Source organism: Delphinapterus leucas, chromosome 6, assembly GCF_059928025.1.
Source record: "Delphinapterus leucas isolate spDelLeu-1000000601 "Yukka" chromosome 6, BTC_Dleu_Yukka2, whole genome shotgun sequence".
Lineage (NCBI taxonomy): Eukaryota > Metazoa > Chordata > Mammalia > Artiodactyla > Monodontidae > Delphinapterus > Delphinapterus leucas.
Window position 1 is genome coordinate 74,081,977 of NC_143134.1, and position 18,251 is coordinate 74,100,227.

General features: G+C 42.2%; 2 protein-coding genes across 3 annotated transcripts in view; both read left to right on the forward strand.

The window, feature by feature from the left end:
• The window catches only part of ZNG1A (Zn regulated GTPase metalloprotein activator 1A), a 48,770-nt gene extending 38,604 nt beyond the window's left edge, over nucleotides 1-10,166 (forward strand). The window contains exons 12-15 of one of the 2 annotated variants that reach the window (XM_022573563.3): nucleotides 1,579-1,647; nucleotides 1,750-1,815; nucleotides 3,921-4,050; nucleotides 4,587-10,166. In XM_022573563.3, coding sequence (XP_022429271.1) covers nucleotides 1,579-1,647; nucleotides 1,750-1,815; nucleotides 3,921-4,050; nucleotides 4,587-4,657 — 336 coding nt within the window. In that variant the 3' untranslated portion in view covers nucleotides 4,658-10,166. The remainder of the gene's footprint in view (nucleotides 1-1,578; nucleotides 1,648-1,749; nucleotides 1,816-3,920; nucleotides 4,051-4,586) is intronic. The other variant, XM_089913268.1, reaches the window with a different exon arrangement.
• Nucleotides 10,167-10,263: 97 nt separating this feature from the next.
• Nucleotides 10,264-16,307, forward strand: LOC111174529 (forkhead box protein D4-like 1). Its single transcript, XM_089913267.1, has one exon. The coding sequence runs from the start codon at nucleotides 12,940-12,942 to the stop codon at nucleotides 14,335-14,337; it is 1,398 nt and encodes a 465-aa protein (XP_089769393.1). The 5' UTR covers nucleotides 10,264-12,939; the 3' UTR covers nucleotides 14,338-16,307.
• The last annotated feature ends 1,944 nt before the right edge of the window (nucleotides 16,308-18,251 follow it).

The following is an 18,251-nucleotide window of genomic DNA, read 5'->3' on the forward strand; positions in this document are numbered from 1 at the left end:
GGACATATTATGTATGTCATTACAGTTTTATCACTGAGTGATGTTTAATGCATTTCTCTATTTTTCATGGTTTTCTTGGTCACCCTGATAAAGAGGACCTGGGTTTGGAAGGTGGTAAGGTAGATGAGAAAACCCAGGTGGAATTCTATGTATACTTATTAGTAGAGCCAGTTGTGAACTATGCATTGTGACCCTTATCTTCTGCACTGGGCATTTATGGGTTTCGTCTTCTTTAGGGTTTGTCTAATATGAGAAGAGTTTATTGGTACAGAAAAACATCTTGTTCTAAAAGTATCTCTCCCTCCTTGAGCCCCAGGATGCATTGTCTTAATTTTTAAAACCATGTTAAAAATTTCACATTGCAGTTAATTGTACCCCTTAGAGATATTGTCATATCTCTAACTTGCCAAAAGCAAAAATCATTCCTGATACAAAATTCTTTAAGCTAAGAATAAGACAATATTGAGTCCTATACTGAGACATTCCCAACGTTAAAAGCCAAGTTATCCAACTTGAATAAAATACATTTTAAGCATTTTTGAAAGTTGAATTACTACTGTCTTTTGAAACTGACAAATTATGTTTCATTTGACAACCTTTTGCTGTATATTTTGATATGCTATATGACTTGCTATACATTTTGGTATGGAGTTTTAAGTATTATTTGTTAAGATATGTGGTTCTGGACAGTTATGCAAAGCTGTGCATTAGTGTGTTCGTCCTGCCTGTTTTAAAGCTTGGTTTCAGCATGTTATTATCCAAGGTGGTGTTTGTGCTTTTATTGTGTTATGCTTAGTCCTTGCGTATTTTTATCATTAATTTTGAAATTTTGGGTTACTGTGGCAAACGGAGGTTTGGATTTTAATTATGTGCTCAGCTAGAGGAAATCTTAAGCTTCTGATTCCTTAGAGTGGACAGTGAGAGGTTTATCAAGCTCAGGAGGAAAAATAAATCTCAGAGTTAACATTCTATAAATGTTGATGTCAACCTTCTAAAACCAAAGATGACATTATATTATCATTCTCATCTCTAGGAACTCTTCTTCCCTTGGTACATGTTTGGTCAGAGAGAAACTGAATCTTTTAACTTATATTTATTTTTCCCAGAAAATGTTTGCATTTTGTAGTTTATTTTTTCTAAGCCTCATCTTCCCCAATTTATAAAATGGAAATAGTTCTCTTTAATCCACAGGATTGCTGTCATGAGTAAATGAAAAGATGAAATAAAGTGACCCAGGCAAAAGTACCTTGTCCAGTACATAGTTGATACGCTCTCTATATTACCCTCCCTCTTAGTGCTGAGAATCTTGTAAAGAATGAATTAAACAATGAGTATCCTTTCATAAGAGTTTCTCTGTGTAAATACTAAGCCATTGACTAACTCTGCAGAATATAGAACATGGAGTTGCTGATACCAAAAATCAGCAAATATAGTGAAAAAGATATACCTAATATAGTTGTAAAGGCAACACAAATGCCCATGAATGTTTCCTTACTTTTCATCTTAAAACTTGTGATTTAAAAAAATATTTTGACATTACTATAAAAAAATCATTATTGACTATCTCTTGATTTACAGAGTATTACTACAGTCACATTCGAAGTACCAGGAAATGCAAAGGAAGAAAGTCTAAATGTCTATATTCAGGTGAATGCAATTTTAACTGATTAATGATTTATCAATTGTTTTGTTATGTAGTTGTTCCTATGAGCAGTGGTTGATCTTATTAAAATATGTCACTTGATACAGAATCTTCTGTGGGAAAAGAATGTGAGAAACAGGGATGACGACTGCATGGAGGTCATACGACTAAAGGTGCAGTACATAGCTTACAGCTTTATACTTTTGGACAAAGTCCCTTTCTTTGCTGTTACACAAAACCATATTTAGTCTTAAACACAAGGACTAGTTTTAGTCCAAATAACCTTTGTCTGTTTTATTTCCATTTCTGAAAAGAAGCTTTGGAAGTCATTGCATAAAGCATGATTTATTTGCACAGCTTCATTGAGTGTTGCAGCTAAAACAACCTGTGTGCTTTGAAACGTTACCCCCTGCTCTCTACTGCCAGGTGCTCAGAGCAGTTATCTGGCTAATGAGCTTGACTTGTTAAAACTCTCCTCCCCTTGGCACACAGCTTGGTTAGTCAGAGAAAACGGAAAGTTTTCTGGTGTTGATTTTTCTAAGAGAGCTTCATTAACAGAGGAGTAATATTAGAAATCTTGCCGCAGCTGAACCTTATGTTTCTTGATGAATTTAGCAGACACTAAACATTTGTTATACTGTGAGACAGTGTTACAGAGGACTAGAAGAATTCTTGCTCTGTTTGGAAATCCCTTCATATTACTTGATATTTGGGTATTATGTTACAAAAGGTGTTTTTTCCAGGGAGCAGTGGGTTCTAGGCTGTGTGCTTAACGAATCAACAGTCATTTGAGTGTCTACTCCTGTGTTTCCAGAAGTGTGCATAAGGTTTTATTATTACTGTGTATTATCATTACTGTTAGTAGCTAGATTCTCTGGCTAGCAGCCGACTTCCTAGGGCCACTAGAGTGACTGGGAAACTATTTTGGTTTAGATTTCTTCACTCCCTGTGCTGGTTCCACCTGGGATTGGTGCTGCAGAGCAGCACAGCTGAATCTATTCCCCAGTCGTTCCCCAGCAGAGGAACTAAGCCAGATCCTGCTGCTTCTTTATGACTGTGTCCCCATCTACATTCTGTGATCCTAATTGGAAGATCATACTTCATTCTGTAACTGCTTTTATCCCCTAGTACTGAATGGGGGGTGGTTACCTAGAAAAGCAACCATTTGGGCGTTTATACTAATGCAGCAACGAGACCTCTGTATAGAGTTCAGTGGCTCATCTTGCACCATCCCAGTCTGGATTTTGTCCTTAGTGTATGACAGTTGTTCTGCAGCTGTCCTCCTTGGTTCTTCTTTTGGCCTTCCTCTCATCACAGCAACGCTGGGACATCTGAGGCACCACAGCCTTTCTCTTCATAGACCTCCTTCTCTTTGCTGTTACAAAGTATTATACTAGTCTGAAAATAATCAACATGTTTAAACTGTTAACTCTAATAACAGCTGACAACTTCAAAGTTTTTATACAAGTATAAAATTGATGCTTAGGTAATTCTGTCCATGGAGTTTGTTGTTACATATTAAAACTCAGATTTGAAAAGCAGAAAACAAAACTCTGCACAAGAAAAGAAAACTGGAAGAACATGTACCCCCAATACATGAATACATCAAAAATTATGTGGTGGGAATGACAGTGGTTTGTCTCTTACTATTTTTCAATATATATATTATTTTTATAATAAATATGTATAACAAACATTATTTCAGAGAAATTATTTCATCCCCATAGGCCAGTTCATCAGATAATTTGTTCCTCATTTCTGCAAAGCAATGTTAAATGAATTTTATTCAGATAAATATAATAGTTTTTCTTTACCTTTATTTCTTCATTATCTACTCCATTTATTACAACCCATTCAAAAACAGATTATCACCAAAATCCTTTAACTTCTCAAATTTTCCCACTAAAACTGTGAAACAAGTATAAAATCCTTAAAAGTAGAATAATTGGTAGAATTTGAGATATAACATGTTTTATCATTTGGTTGTTTCAGTTTTCATTGTGGTAACACTGAATAAACATCCTAATTACATATATTAATTTTAGCATTAGAAATAGGGATTGTTTTAAAAAAATGTGTGCAGAAGCCTTTTTTAAAAATTGGAGGATTTAGGAAACACTTTAATGCACAAATAACTGGAATTAAGTAATTTTAACAGCATCTCCTTTATGAGTTTGTATTTTAAAAAGAAATGGGAGTAATTAATCCATTAACATTGATGCTCGATTTCTGCTTTTAAATTCAAACTGTGGCTGATTGCTCATTCTCCTCTGAGCAGGGGCTGGTGTCGATCAAAGACAAACCACAACAAGTGATTGTCCAAGGTGTCCATGAGCTGTATGATCTGGAGGAGACACCAGTGAGCTGGGAAGATGACAGTAAGAGAACAAATCGATTGGTCCTTATTGGTAAGTGACAAACAGTTAACTTTTTCTTAAATTGAAGTATAGTTGATTTACAATGTTGTGTTATTTTCAGGTGTACAGCAAAGTGATTTAGTTATACATACATATATATCTATTTTTTTCAGATTCTTTTCCCTTATAGACAGTTAAATTTCTAAAGCAAAAGAGAGAGAGAGAGAGAGAGAGAGAGCGAGCGAAAGGGATATAATGTGCTACTTAAGCAGTACTAACCAATCTGAACCTCTTTTGTAAATCTGAATAAGCTTGTGGTTAATGTATTTGTCTTAATTATGAGATAACATCATAAGAACTTGTTAAGCCTTTTACTCTTCTTCAAATAATTTTAGAAAAGTGATTAATCCAAATGCCAACTTGGTTCTAAGGGACTTAATTAGAAAGTTAAGGAAGGAATCATTAATTACTGTTGTTTTTATAAATTTCTGAAGATCATGAAGCATTTAATGATCTGGACTTGATAGGTAAACTGTGTCATTTTAATAAGCATCATATACTCATACCATGTTTTGTTCTGTTTGCAGGCAGGAATTTAGATAAGGATATTCTTAAACAACTATTTATAGCTACTGTGACTGAAACAGAAAATCAATGAACAACACATTTCAAAGAAGATCAAGTTTGTCCATAACACTAGAAGCATCACCAAAAGGATTGGATGATAAAATTGGGAATAAGTTTCCTATTGGATGTATTTCAAGCATCTATTCTTTGCATTACTTCTCTTACGAATTCCAGTGTAAACTTTAAAATAGTATTTATTTTATAGAATACATACAACATAGTAAATCAGTATTATAAAACATTTGATATTCATACAATAAAATACACTGTCCTCTGACTTTTTTTTGTGGACAGATGATTCATAAACATATCTTGCAGAATTGGCTTTGGAGTTTACATATGCTGAATTTCTCACTCATGGAAGTTATAATAATAATAATGGGAAAACTTACTTCAACATTGTCATTTTCCCTTAGAACTTCAGCTGATTGCGTGGATGTAATTTTATTGTTAATAACAAACATTTTTAAAAACAATGTCACCATTTTTATTAAAGGAAATAAAGGGTTTACAGTGGTAGAGACTTACAAGTGGAAGAAACCTAAATCAAAGAAATTAACTGAAACTTTCTCTTGTTCTTAGTCAGATTCTAAGCCTTACTGGTAGTCAGTGTAATGGAACTTCAGCCATTCACTTTGTAATATATTTCAAAGATTTCAATTGTAGAGCTTTTAATTTTAGAGTAGATTTTAGTTTTAAAGTAGATTTTACTACTGGTATTAAATTCATCTTTTTTTTCAAAACTTCTTTATTTTTCAATATAAACTAAAAAGTGACAAGGTATAAAACTTAAGATGTAAATGCATTTAACTTTTGATAATTTAACAATCTTTATATAAATGGTAGGCGTGTAAGTATACAATGGATTACTTTTCTCTTCTTCCTGCTAAAGGCCAGGTCAGCTTAACTATATTCAGATTGTAAGAGAAAGGCATTAAATGGAATTTAAAGAAGAGTTAATGGTTGTTAAATATCAGAAGGCTGTCAGAATGGCTTTTGGAATATTTTTTCAGAACTTTAAGTCAAAATTACATCTATGTATCTTGAATGGTTCCAGTAGTTGGAGGCAGGCTAACTGATTAGATTATCTATCTCCCATCCCCTGTGTTCTGTACCTTTTTAATATAACTTCTCTATGTTCATCCATTTGCCTTCTGAATCTATTCTCTTAACTTGTGGTTGAGAGAATATGCTTATTTTGTGGCAGCCAATTGCCTGATAGAAAGTCAGCTGAGTTTTGAGTCAGATCTTTAATTCTAGGGCTTTAATTCCAGCTCTGCTGCTTCTTGGCTGTATAATCTTGGGCAAAGTATTTCTCTGAGATTAGTTTTCTTACTTTAAAGTGGACAGTGATAATATCAAACATTCAAGCTTGTTGTGAGGGTTAAATAGGTTTGTAATACACCCAGCTCAGCTCCTGGCCCACAACAGAGCATAGATAAATGTTTTCTCCTTCCTAACAATTTCAATTTGTTTTATAATTAATGTAGTCACGATAATACTTCATAATGTTCATTGGCAAATAATAAGTATTTAGATTCATCTGTTCTAGGCCATGAGAAAGGGCTTATAATTAATGGTACTGTTGTGGGAGACATGTTTGAAGTAATATTAATCTAAACTCTTAAAAATCTGTTTTAAACTGATAAATATTTGGTTTTTTTCTTTATAATGTATTAATCTTTAAATATTTTTCTTTACAAAAGTATTGCATGACTACATTTGTGTTGTAAAACACAAGCATTACAGATGAAGTCAGTCTCTCCTGACCTTTCTCCTTCAGTCACTGTCACGTCTGGGTAAGCAGTGTTGTCAGTTTAATGTCTATCCTTTTAGATGTTTCTTTTCACTTATGCACACATTATGGTTTATATTGTTTCCCAAAGTGAATTATTTTCCAATAATAAAGCTATCATTTAAGGAATTTCTTTGGGAAACTTACAAACTTGCCATAAATATCCTCAAGGAAGGATTTTTATAATGTGTGTTTTAAATAAAAAATCATTCTTTACATATTATAATGCAGTTTGCTCTTTAAAAAAAACTATTAATCTTAGATCTTTCCATGACAATGCATATAAATATGTCTTTAACTGCTGGACAGAAATTCATAGTATAGCATAAAATACATTTCTTTAAAAAAACATTCATTGAGAACTTCCAAGTTTGCCCAGTATTAGTGCTGGGGCTAAAACTGCACATGATGGTTAAAAGCCAGGTTTGTATTGCTTACATTCTAATGGAGGGATATAAATAAGTGAGAAAATACGAGGTGCCTGAAGAAGGCTGATAAAAATCAAAACTGAGTTTAGAATGAGTGGGCATGAAAAGCCTTTCTGAGGAGAAGTGGCTTTTTTGTTTTTGGTGGGTTGGGGCTGTTGTAGAACTTTTTGATAATCCCAATGTCACAAAGATCTTTCCTATGTTTTCTTTAAGGAACTTAATAATTTTAGCTCTTAACATTTAGCATCATGATCCATTTCAAGTTAATTGTTCCGTCGTTATGTCTTGAAAACTCTTTTGCCCTTTGAATGAGCTTTTTGCACCTTTGCTGAAAATCACGTGGCGTGTGTGTGTGTGTGTGTGTGTGTGTGTGTGTGTGTGTTTTCATGGACATTATTTTCATTTGTCTGTCCTTATGGCACTACCACACTGTCCTGATAACTTCAGCCTTAGAGTAAGTTTTGAAATTAGGTAGTGTAAATATTCCAATCTTGTTTATCTTTTTCAGAGTTGTTACAGCTATTTTAGGTATTTTTGTTTTCAATATAAATTTTATCATTAACATGTCAGTTTCTTCAAAAAGGCTGCTAGGATTTTAACTGAATTGAATTCAATCTATAGTACAATTTGGTGAAAATTGTCATTTTTTAAAAAACTTTATTTCTTATTGAGGTGACGTTAGCTTTTAACATTATATAAGTTTCATGTGTACAACATTATATTTTTACTTCTGTATACACTACAGTGTGCTCACCACCAAAAATTTAGTTTCCATCCTTCTCTATACAGTTTAGTTTCCTTCCCCTTCCCCTCTGGTAACCATTGCTCTGCTCTCTGTATCCATGTGTTTTGTTTTGTTTTGCTTATTTATTTGTTTTGTTAGTTTGTTTTTTATATTCCACAGATGAGTGAAATCCTACAGTATTTGTCTTTCTCTAACTTATTTCACTTAGCATAATGAACCTCAAGGTTCATCCAGGTTGCCAGAGGTGGCTTTTAAGTTGAGAACAGAGTTAAAAGGAGTCATTGATGCAAAGTCAGGGAGAAGATTCTACACAGAGGGAGCAAGCAGTGGAGAGGGCCTTTAGGTGGGAACCCGTATAGTGTGCTGGAAGACCAGGAAGAAGGCAAGTGTGGTGGAAGGTTTGAAAGCCAGGGTAGGAGGTGGGATTGGAGTTGTGAGCCAGGGCCGGGCTTTTTGCTTACAGGACAGAGCAAAATATTTGGTTTATTCTGAAAGCCCTGGGAAGTGGCTGAAGGGCTTTGAGCTGGACAAGTGATGTGGTTGTGATCACCGTGGCAGATGAACTAGTTGTTTCCTGTTTTTGAAATTGCAGACAGTGCTGCAGTGAACATCATTATGTGCGCCTCTTTGTTTTTATGTGAGAATGTTTCTCTGGAAGAGATATGTAAGGGTGGAATCACTGGCTTCCAGGATATGCACATTTAAAGTTCTTAACAGATACTGATAAATTGCCTTCCCAAATGGCTGTACCTTCTTGCCGTAAAACAGGAGTGTATGAAAGCACCCTTTTTTCCAAACCTAGCTAACACATTTTAACCTTTGCCATTCTGGATGGAATGGCATCTCACTGTTTTAATTTAGATTTTTTTTTACTGTATTTTTATGTTATTTATAAGTTCTTTTAAATATGCATTGCCCTGTTCTTCGTTCTTATTTTTCCCAAAATGAAGTATTTTTCAGTGATCAGAGAGACATTACCAGTTTAACCTGTACTTCAGAGGGGTTTGGAACCTCCAATAGATATCCTCGAGAGAAGATTTTATTTTTATAATGGAGATCACTAACAAATAAATAACATGGGCCATTATTCTGCTAACCATAGAAAATTTTCAGGGTATTATGATTATGGTAATGATGATAATCAGGGTTTAGGCATAGTTCATCTGTAAGTTTATAGTTTACTGAGTAATATATAGGATAAATTACTAAGTCTCTCTAAACCTTTGCTTCCTTATTCATAAAGTTCAGGTGCAAATCTCTCAGGGATTAAATTTAAAGTACCCTGACTATAGAGTTTCAGTAAATGTAAATTCTCCTTTTCCAGCAAGACTTGATAATACATTCAAGCTTCTGCACAGCTTCTTACATGATTCTTTCCTAGGCTTTTCCAGCTTTTAGTGAAAGGGGCAAGAACATTAGTACTGAGTGTGAGATAGCTGTGGGAAGGGTCAGCCCAGGGGGTGAGGGAAGGCCAGGGATTGAAAGGGTCTCTAATTCCTAATAGATTATGAAGTTTGAAGGGAATTATCAACAAAATAAAGCTAAAAGGCTTTTAAACATTTGTGGGCTTGGTTGCTTGCTACAAATTGAATAAATGTCTCCTTTGGATTAGTAATGTAGGTGGAAAATTATATTTTAAGATTTCTTTGAAAGGACTTTCCCAGTTCTAGAAATGCCATACATTGTGGAGGTGATACTGAAAGAAGTGAATTCTGTCTTTGAATGTCTAGCAACTTGCCCTACTTTGATGAGAAAGAAGAACTAGACTTTTTTCTCAGAATTAGTCTTAATATTAGAATCAACTTATTTAAAATTAGAATCAAATTGGTTGATAACTGAATTGCCTTTAACTTTCAGAGCAAAATGGAGAGAGATCAGACATCCTCTTTACTGTACAGTAGTTTAGAGAGGTTGGTTTTTCAAAGTGGGATGGATGGCATTTATGACCCCCTGATAGATTTGTTCAGGAAAAAAAAACCTATTCAGTGTTAGGAAAGAAGTAATCTCCAAATATTATTGAGTGCCCACTATGCACCGGACTCCATGTTAAATGTTTTAGTGTTTCATGAGCACAAAGTAACACAACATTAAAGAATTAATCAGGTGGGACAGAAAGAGTCCCCCCACCCTTTTTTTTTCCTTAAGGAATTACTTGCCATAATGGAGTATCTCCAAAGAACTCAACTTAGTTTTCCTTGATACAGCTATTTATTTTTACATTGATATATTTTGTATATTAATATTATTTAGATATAATTAGCAAAAAAATTTACCCTTTAAAGTATACAGTTCATGGCTTTAGTATATCCACAGGTAGTGGCAACCAGTACCACTATCTATCAGTAATTCCAGAACATTTTCATAGCTCTCAAACTCTGTATCCATTAGCAGTTAATCCCCATTTCCCCCTGCCCCTGTTCCCCAGCAGCTACTTGTCTACTTTCTGTCTCTAGATTTGCCTATTTGGACTCCTTTCACCTACCGTAATGTTTTCAAGGTTCATCCATGTTGTTGCATGTATCAGTATTTTGTTTCTTTTTATTGCTGAATAAAATTCTGTTTATATACCACATTTTGTTCATCTACTCATCAGTTGATAGACATTTGAGTTTCTACTTTTTGGCTACTAGGCCCTTTTTCTCCCATTTAATTTTTTGATAAAATAGAATTTTCAGAACAGTTTTACATTTACAGAAAAATGGAGCAGAGCAGATAGTAGAAGGGAATTCCCATATCCATCCACCCTCCTCCGCCCCCCCACCATGACTACATGGGTAGTCATGTCTCCCATTTTTATCACCTCATATCAAGGGTACATACTATCAACCTGATTTATGACTGTTGATGTTGACATTGATTACCTGACACCTGGCTGAAACCTTTATCCGGTTTCTCCAGGGTAACTTATTCCCCCTTCCCCCACTTCATATGGTTCTCTTTGGAAGGAAGTCATTGTGCATTGCCCACAGTAAGAGACTGGGGGGTTATGCTCTACCTCCTAGCGGGTGGAATATCTACATAATGTATTTGGAAGTTTTCTGCAAGGGAGATTTGCCTCTTTCCCCCATGTATTAATTTACTCAGTCATCTATTTTTTATCAATATAGACACATGAAAATTTATTCTTTGGTTAATAATCTAATACTATATTTTGATGCTCTAATTGCCCCAGCTTTGGCCATTGGCAGCTCTTTCTTGTCTCCCAGTGCCCTCTTTGACATACTTCCATCATTGGGGGTGGTTTTGCCTTTTTTTTTTACTGCCCTTACTTTTCTCCTTTCATTTTTAAATAACCCAAATCCCCATAGAAGTTGACTGTAGGAAAACTAACAATGCTCCCTTTCCCAGGTAATCGGATTCCTATGCTGATGGAAGAAATGTGCCTTACCTACAGGGGGTTGAGGGGAAGGCATCTGGGAATCTAAGGCTGAATAAGACACCTGTCCCAGCCCTCCTGAAGCTTAGTGTAATAGGTCACACAAGTAGTAATTGGTTAATTTGGGATTCAAACACAAATCTGTTAGGCTCGAAAACTTCTGTTATTTGTTCTACTTCAACAAACTACATACAACTGAGAAGCCTTAGAGGGTAAACACCTCAGAAATAGAGGATAAGACTTTAAAAAGACTTGTAAGAAAGCTGTTTTCAAAATTTTATCCTGAAGAAACTAACTCCTTTAAGCTATTTTTTGTTATATTAGCTGGCCTCTGATTTCTCACTGAAAATTTGTTGTCATTTTACAAACTCTAATAGAAGATTTACTATGTAACAATCAATGGCATAATACAATATTTTTATGCTGAATTTTTATTAGATGCCACCTCAAATTCTTTTCACAAGTAGGTAGGTACTAAATTATGAGTATATACTGTTAGTATTTTACCATAGGATACCTAGTGATATAACACACATTAAATGATATTGCACTGCACTGCTACTGTATTCTCTGAACTAATTTAACTGAAGCCAATCTAAAAATCATGTTACTTCCAAGGATGTCAAGTGACTTACACAGAGCGTCTCTGTCATCTTGTTCTTCTCTAGTGTGAGAAAGGAATGATGACCTGGTGAATTAGTTTAAGACACTGAAACTGCAGCCCTTTTTTGCCTCCTATAAGTTTCAAGATTAGAATTTATTATTATAGTAAAAAGTGCTTAATGTTGGCTCTTTTTTTTAAGAAGGAAGAAGGGAGAGAGAGAAAGAGATGGAGTCTCAGACTGGGTGTATACTTTGGAGTTGTTGGGCCATTTTTGTGAAAAGGATATTTCAAACTGGGTTTGTACTGGTTGGTATGCAGCAAAATCAGTTTAGTTGGTCATGGCCATTAAAAAAGAAATGAAAGAATATCAGTGATCACTTGTTTTATGAAACTCATTTTAGTTACATAAGTCTATGCAAGATCGTGGTGTAAAATTTACTTCATACTGAGGTTAAATGTTCAAAGAAGTTGAGAATCACTGCCGGAAGGGGACTTCTCTCTAGCCCTCCTGCTTTCCCTCCACCCTGCACCTCCACAACCTCACGACAGGACATTTCAGTCTTTTCTGAAAACTTGGGTCAGGGAAAGCATTTTGGGAAGCTGAGGTGGCGGGTAGGAGGGACAAGGCCACACCCTCTCGCACTCCACTCTGAGCTCGGGAATATAGTGAGAACATTAAAAATATTTCAGCTCCTCACTCTGAGTGGAGGACACAATCCGCCAGTGAAAGTGGGTAACTAACCAGCTGTGAAACACAAAAACATATTTACTGTCACACATCCTTTTACAGCCAAACACCGTGTATATTTTAGTGCCCTCTCCCACCTCCTATTTTTATCCTTCAGGAGAGAGGCCTGAATATGGAGGTGGCCTTAGATTGTCGGGTACATATTTTCCTACCCCCTTTTTCATCTGCGCGGTTTTCAAAGTGCGTTAACAGAGCCTATGCAACTCCTGGCGCAATTGGCTGGCTGAGCCTGAGGAGTGAAGCACCTTCCTTGCTGGCTAAGGAGGGGGCCAGCTGAAGGCTCTTGCCGCGTCGGGTAATGCTCAAAGGACCCTCATCACTGGACGGCGTCGGGAGGAAGGAAGAGCGCTCTGAGGTAGGGCAAGAAAGGGTATAAAGGGGGACGGGGGAGTCCACCACACAAGGACTCAGAAGAAGCCTCAATAAAAGGCAAAGTGCATCTTTGCCGGATGGTGTAGGAAAGGAGAAATCGGCAGAAGAAAAAGAACACCACCTAAAAGGGTAACCTCGAGCGTCTCTGCTTCTTGGAACACTCTTAACACAGGCTTCCAGCCCAGCCCACCCAGAGCCAGGTGAGCGGCCGCCACCTCTCCGGCATCTGCAAGACCTGCTCCTTCATGAACTTGCCAAGAGCGGAGCGCCTTCGCTCCACACCTCCGCGCAGCCTCCGGGGCTCCGATAGGGAAGACGGCGCGATCGATATCCTGGGAGAGGAGGAAGATGAAGAAGAGGAGGAGGAAGAGGAAGACGAGGAACCCGAGGGAAGCCAGCGGCTCCTAGAGCCGCTGCACCAGCCGGAGCCGCAGAAGGCGCGGCGGGGCGCGGGCGCGGGTGCGCTTCCCGGAGAGCGCACCGAGAGCGGCGGCGGCGGCGGCGGCCCAAGCGACTCCTCCGAGTTTGGCCCCAAGTTTGGGGCACCGATGGGGTCTGCGGCGGCCTCTGCGGGCGCCCCGCAGCCGGCGAAGCCCCCGTACTCATACATCGCGCTCATCACCATGGCCATTCTGCAGAGCCCACACAAGCGCCTCACGCTCAGCGGCATCTGCGCCTTCATCAGTGGCCGCTTCCCTTACTACCGTCGCAAGTTCCCCGCCTGGCAAAACAGCATCCGCCACAACCTCTCCCTCAACGACTGCTTCGTCAAAATCCCCCGGGAGCCGGGACACCCTGGCAAGGGCAACTACTGGAGCCTGGACCCCGCCTCCCAGGACATGTTCGACAACGGCAGCTTCCTTCGGCGCAGGAAGCGCTTCAAGCGCCACCACCCGCCTCCGGGAGCCCACCTGCACCACCCCTTCCCCCTGCCCGCTGCGCCCGCCGCCCTGCATGCCCCCTACCCGGGCATGCTGCTCGGGCCCCCGGCCCCGCCGCAGCCTGTCCCGGGGACCTATCCCGCCTCCACTCCCGGGAGCCGCCCGTGCGCGCTGCTGCATCCTCATCCCCTCCGCTACCTGCTGCTCTCTGCCCCGGCCTACGCTGAGGCGCCCAGGAAAGCGCAAGGCGCGGACCTGGTGACCCCCAGCGCCCTTCCGGCGCTGCAGCCCACGCTAGGCTCCCAGCCTTGGGAGGAGGGCAAGGGGCCGGCGTCGCGGCCGGCAGGCGGATGCACCTCCTTCAGCATCGAGAGTATCCTGCAAGGGGTCCGGGAAGCTGGTACAGGCGCCGCTCAGAGTCTGCCCCCGACCCCGTGGGGTTACCGCCACCTGCTGCAGCGCCCGTCGTGCCTGTTGCATCCTCAGGCCGCTGCCCCCTTGCTCCACGTCTCCGCCGCCGCCGCATCCGCTGCCCGGACGATTTTGCAGCAGCAGCAGCAGCAGCAGCAGCAGCAGCAGCAGCAGCAGCAGCAGCAGCAGCAGGACTCTGCCAGCGGCTGCGCTCCCAGCAAGGGCGCTCTGCTGGGCCGGCACCTGTCCGCCACCGCGGCGCTCCTGGGGTGTCAGCCTGGAGTAGAGGGCTCTAGGCTGACGTCGCTGGTCGCCCTTTCGGGCGGAGAGGGGACCTCACCGGCCTTTTGAATAGCACCCACACCTGCCCTGGACCCGACTCCTTGGGGCGGACAGGGAGCCAACCTGGAGGGCGGAGCCACCCGGGGTCACGCTTTCCTCGCCGCCTGCCCTGGCGCACTCCACCTTCCACAGCCGGGACCAAGAGTGTGTACCTGCATCCTACAGCGGAGCAACCACTAATTTCGGTTCGCAGCGAAATACTTACAAAGGAAAAGTGGTTATTGTTCCCTTAAGACAACCTGAACGTAAATGTTCGATGGCGTCAGCGTCGAACATTTCTTTTCCAGCCTCCAGTCGTGACTTCCAAGGCTTTTCCGATTTGCACATTTCCAGAGGAACTATGAACGTGAGTGGGGCATTTTGTTCTGTTGTTAAAAGAAAAACCAAGAAAATAAATCGTCCAATGCACAACGTTTCCCCCATCTTCACTCCCTAGGAACTGCAAGTATTATTCCCAAATCCAGCGCAGAATCCTTGTGCCCTTTTTGTCTTCCTGAAATCAATGTGTAATATGAGTAGAATTTTAATTTCAGAGGATTTATTTCTGATCTGTATGTCTGATGTGCCATCTTCCGTGGAGAGGTGTTAAAATTAAAGCTAACTATATGGACTAAATAAAGTGCTAAATCATTACACAACATTGTTTATTTTATATTATTTTGCCTTCTAAATGGAACTTATTTTAAAACTTAGTTTTTTCCTCCCAGTTAAACAATTGTTTTACAATTCATATTTATTATAGACGTCAGAAACAATCCATTTTCAAAATGTTTTTTAAAACTTACGAATATTTGAAGTTGAAAAAATTCTGGCTTTTAAAATATGGGATTTAGTATGTATGAAATCTATAAGTGAAAAATAATTAGAGGTCATCTAAATATATCCTCCATTTACTTTCCATCTTTCTAAAGCGTTGATTTTTCTCCTGAATAAGCTGAAGGGTGATTTGACATGAATCTTAGATGTAATGGCCAAAGTTTATTCGGGAAAAATAAAAGGCAATTTAAAAAATTAGAAATGTCAAAACTAGGGCCCAGAGAAAAGGGGAATATCAAATGAAGCACTCGGATCCCGGACATTTGCAATTTAAAAACTCCCAGGTCAGGTACCTTCTAGGAACTTCTATTCCCTTTCTTTAGAACAGAAAGAACTTTCTCTCTCTTTCAAAAAAATTTCTGAAAAGACTTTGCAACCAGAAAGGTTTCACTGTATTCGGTTTCAGGTGACTGGGTGGGAGGCAAACAAGACGAAGATGTCCATCAAGAAATACTCCCGCCAGAGAACGCAAATTTCTAGAGACCCTGCAGCTCTCAAGGTCCTGACCAGGGCTCACGTTTCAAAAGAACTGTATTCCGCACAGGTTTGGAGGAAGTCCCCCCCCCCCGTGAGTGTAAGAAGCTCGTGCCCCCTCATCTACTCTTCAGCCCCAGTTTTGAATTTCTCATTCCAGGAGGGAGGGAACATATAGAGACACACATTTTTACAGCCGTTTAACTGGCCCATTTTTACTCCAGCTTCTCATCTCCATCCCATCACTCGGAACTTCTGCCTACGACCCCCACTGACTCCTGGCTTGCAGTAGTTCGTTCCGAGGGTGTTCTGGAAAGTTCCCAAGCCCAACCCTTGGTAGCCGCCATTCTCGAGCTTCCGATTCAATTGCCCTCGCTCTGCACCTGCAGCCTTCGCCCGCAGGGCAAGCACCACCGGTTGACTACGTCGACCCCTATCCTCGGCTTGTAGGCGATCCTCCAAACCCCCTTCATCTCCTTCATCCCCCTCTCCCTCCTTAGGCTTTGCCAAATCGTGAACTCAGTCTGTCTCGCCCTCATCACCTCAGCTTTAAGATCCTTTTAGCAAATTCTGCGGGCTGGGGCTCACCTAAGAGTTTGGAAACAAGGGATAATATAACGGGAGCCTATTTCATGCCAACAACACACCCGTTCACATTCCAATTTCCTCTTGTCCTTTGTGTGGAAACTCTCCAGGCCTACATTCGTTCATTTATTCGATCAACAAACGTCTGAGCGCCGGGTACAGCCGCGGATGAGCCCAGAGCCGACCCTGAGGCTCTCTCTCCCGCGCGCCCTACAGGAGACGCCGTTTACTTCCTTCCCTTGACCCCAGGCCAGACCAGCGAAGCCACGAACGTGGGTGACTGCGGGCCGGAATCTGGCCTCAGCCGGCCCCTAAGCTCCTAATTATTACCGAATGAAACCATATCAAACGATCAATCTTCAAGAAAAATATCGATTCCGTCGAAGAATAAATTAAACGTTCTTCTCCTAGCGCACGTGGCGCTCGGGTCCACCTGCACGAAGCGCCGCGACCGCGCAGAGGGCTCCGGCCTTCACTGGGGCTCGCCCGAACGGACCGGCGCCTGGTGCCGCTGCTACTACGGGGCCGGGCTAGCGCGTTCCGGCCGGCCTTGTGGCGGCGCAGCCCCCGGGGCAGGGGCGGCCGGGAGCGGGAATGGGCCGAGGGCGCGTGGTGCTCGGCACGGTGAGCAGGTCGGGCCGCGTCCTGTACCGCGTCGAGCTCGAGGTCGCAGCTCTGGTTCCCAGGCCCCGGGGGGTCGGAGTAGGGGCGTCAGGACACCTTCCGGGTCCGGGGCTTCTGTCCGCCCCGCGGTTGGCCTCGGCCCCAGGCTTGGATAAGAACGCTGGTCCATTTTAAACCCCCGCGTGAGCGGCGCTTCCGAGTTACGCAAAGGACTAGAGGGTCAGGGGTCGTCTCCTACGCTCGGGATCGTCTTCCTGAGGACGGGTTGACTGGAAGCGTCCAGAGCTGCCTGAGTAGTGGAGCTAAAGGGCTCGAGCGGAGTGCGAAGGAGCTGGGAGGCACAGACAGGCCGGGCGAGGGCAGAAGGAGAAACAAGGAACAGTGACTCTCCCTCAGGTCCAGCCCGCTAATAATAACACTAATAATAGTAACAATAGCGGCTAATCCTTATCTCCTGCTCTCTGCGGGGCAATGGATTCCCCTTTAACCCTCCCAGCACCCAATGAAGAAGACACTATGGAATCTCCATTACACAGATAAGAAATATGCGATTTGGAGAAATTAAGAAACTCGCCCGAGGACCTTGGGCGGTGGCACCGGGCTCTGTCGGGTTTCTCAACTACTAGCCCCCTGGGCGTCAGCAACCTTCTTATGCCTGGGCTTCCAGTGGGTCGCCGAGGCTGAGGCAGGAAGAGGGCCGCGGTCACAGATCGTACATCCGGGCTCCCGGATCCAGCCTCGCGCGCCAGGAAGCGCGTTTCTCTCCGCAAGACTCGGACGCCCCAAGGCCGCGCACGGTCATATCCTCAGCCTAGCGCCCCGGCTCCGCTCTGCGTTTCCCTAGGAAGCGCCTGAGCGGAGCGACGGGAAGGTCACGGCCGGCCCGGCCCTGGCAAGTGCACCGGCCCGGCCCTGGCAAGTGTACCGGCCCTCGCCAAACTCGAGGACTTCGCTTAACCCAAGGTCGCCCGTGAGGAGTCAGCAGAGTCCTGAGAGTGAGTTTTTCCTCCCTCTTTCGCTCTTTCCCCTCGTGGTCGCCAGCAGCCCAGGCACCCCTGCGCATAGGCGTCGGCGGTACCCCGAACCCCGACCGCCTGCAGGCCTAGAGCCGCTGCCTCCTCCCTGCCGTCCGCCCTTGGCGGTGGAGATGGGCTCCCTCCTGCCCCGCGAAGCGCCCAACCACAGTTCCTCTCCGGAATCTGGACCCTGCGCTCTGCTTCGCGCCCCGTGAGGGCACTGGATCCTGGCAGCGCGAAAGAGGCCCTGATGTGCCCAGGTTGTTGGGCGCCACCGGCCTGGGGAGAGGCGAGGGAGGGGTGGGGGACGCCGGACTGAGGAACGACCAGCCCTCAGTCACCATCTGGTTAGAAGGTCCCAGCCGGCAGGAATTGGAGTGCAGGTGGGGACCCTCGCAGAGAAGGAGG

Bases quoted from the DNA above. Each gene is read 5' to 3' on its own strand.
- LOC111174529 (XM_089913267.1), top strand. From the start codon at position 12,940: ATGAACTTGCCAAGAGCGGAGCGCCTTCGCTCCACACCTCCGCGCAGC.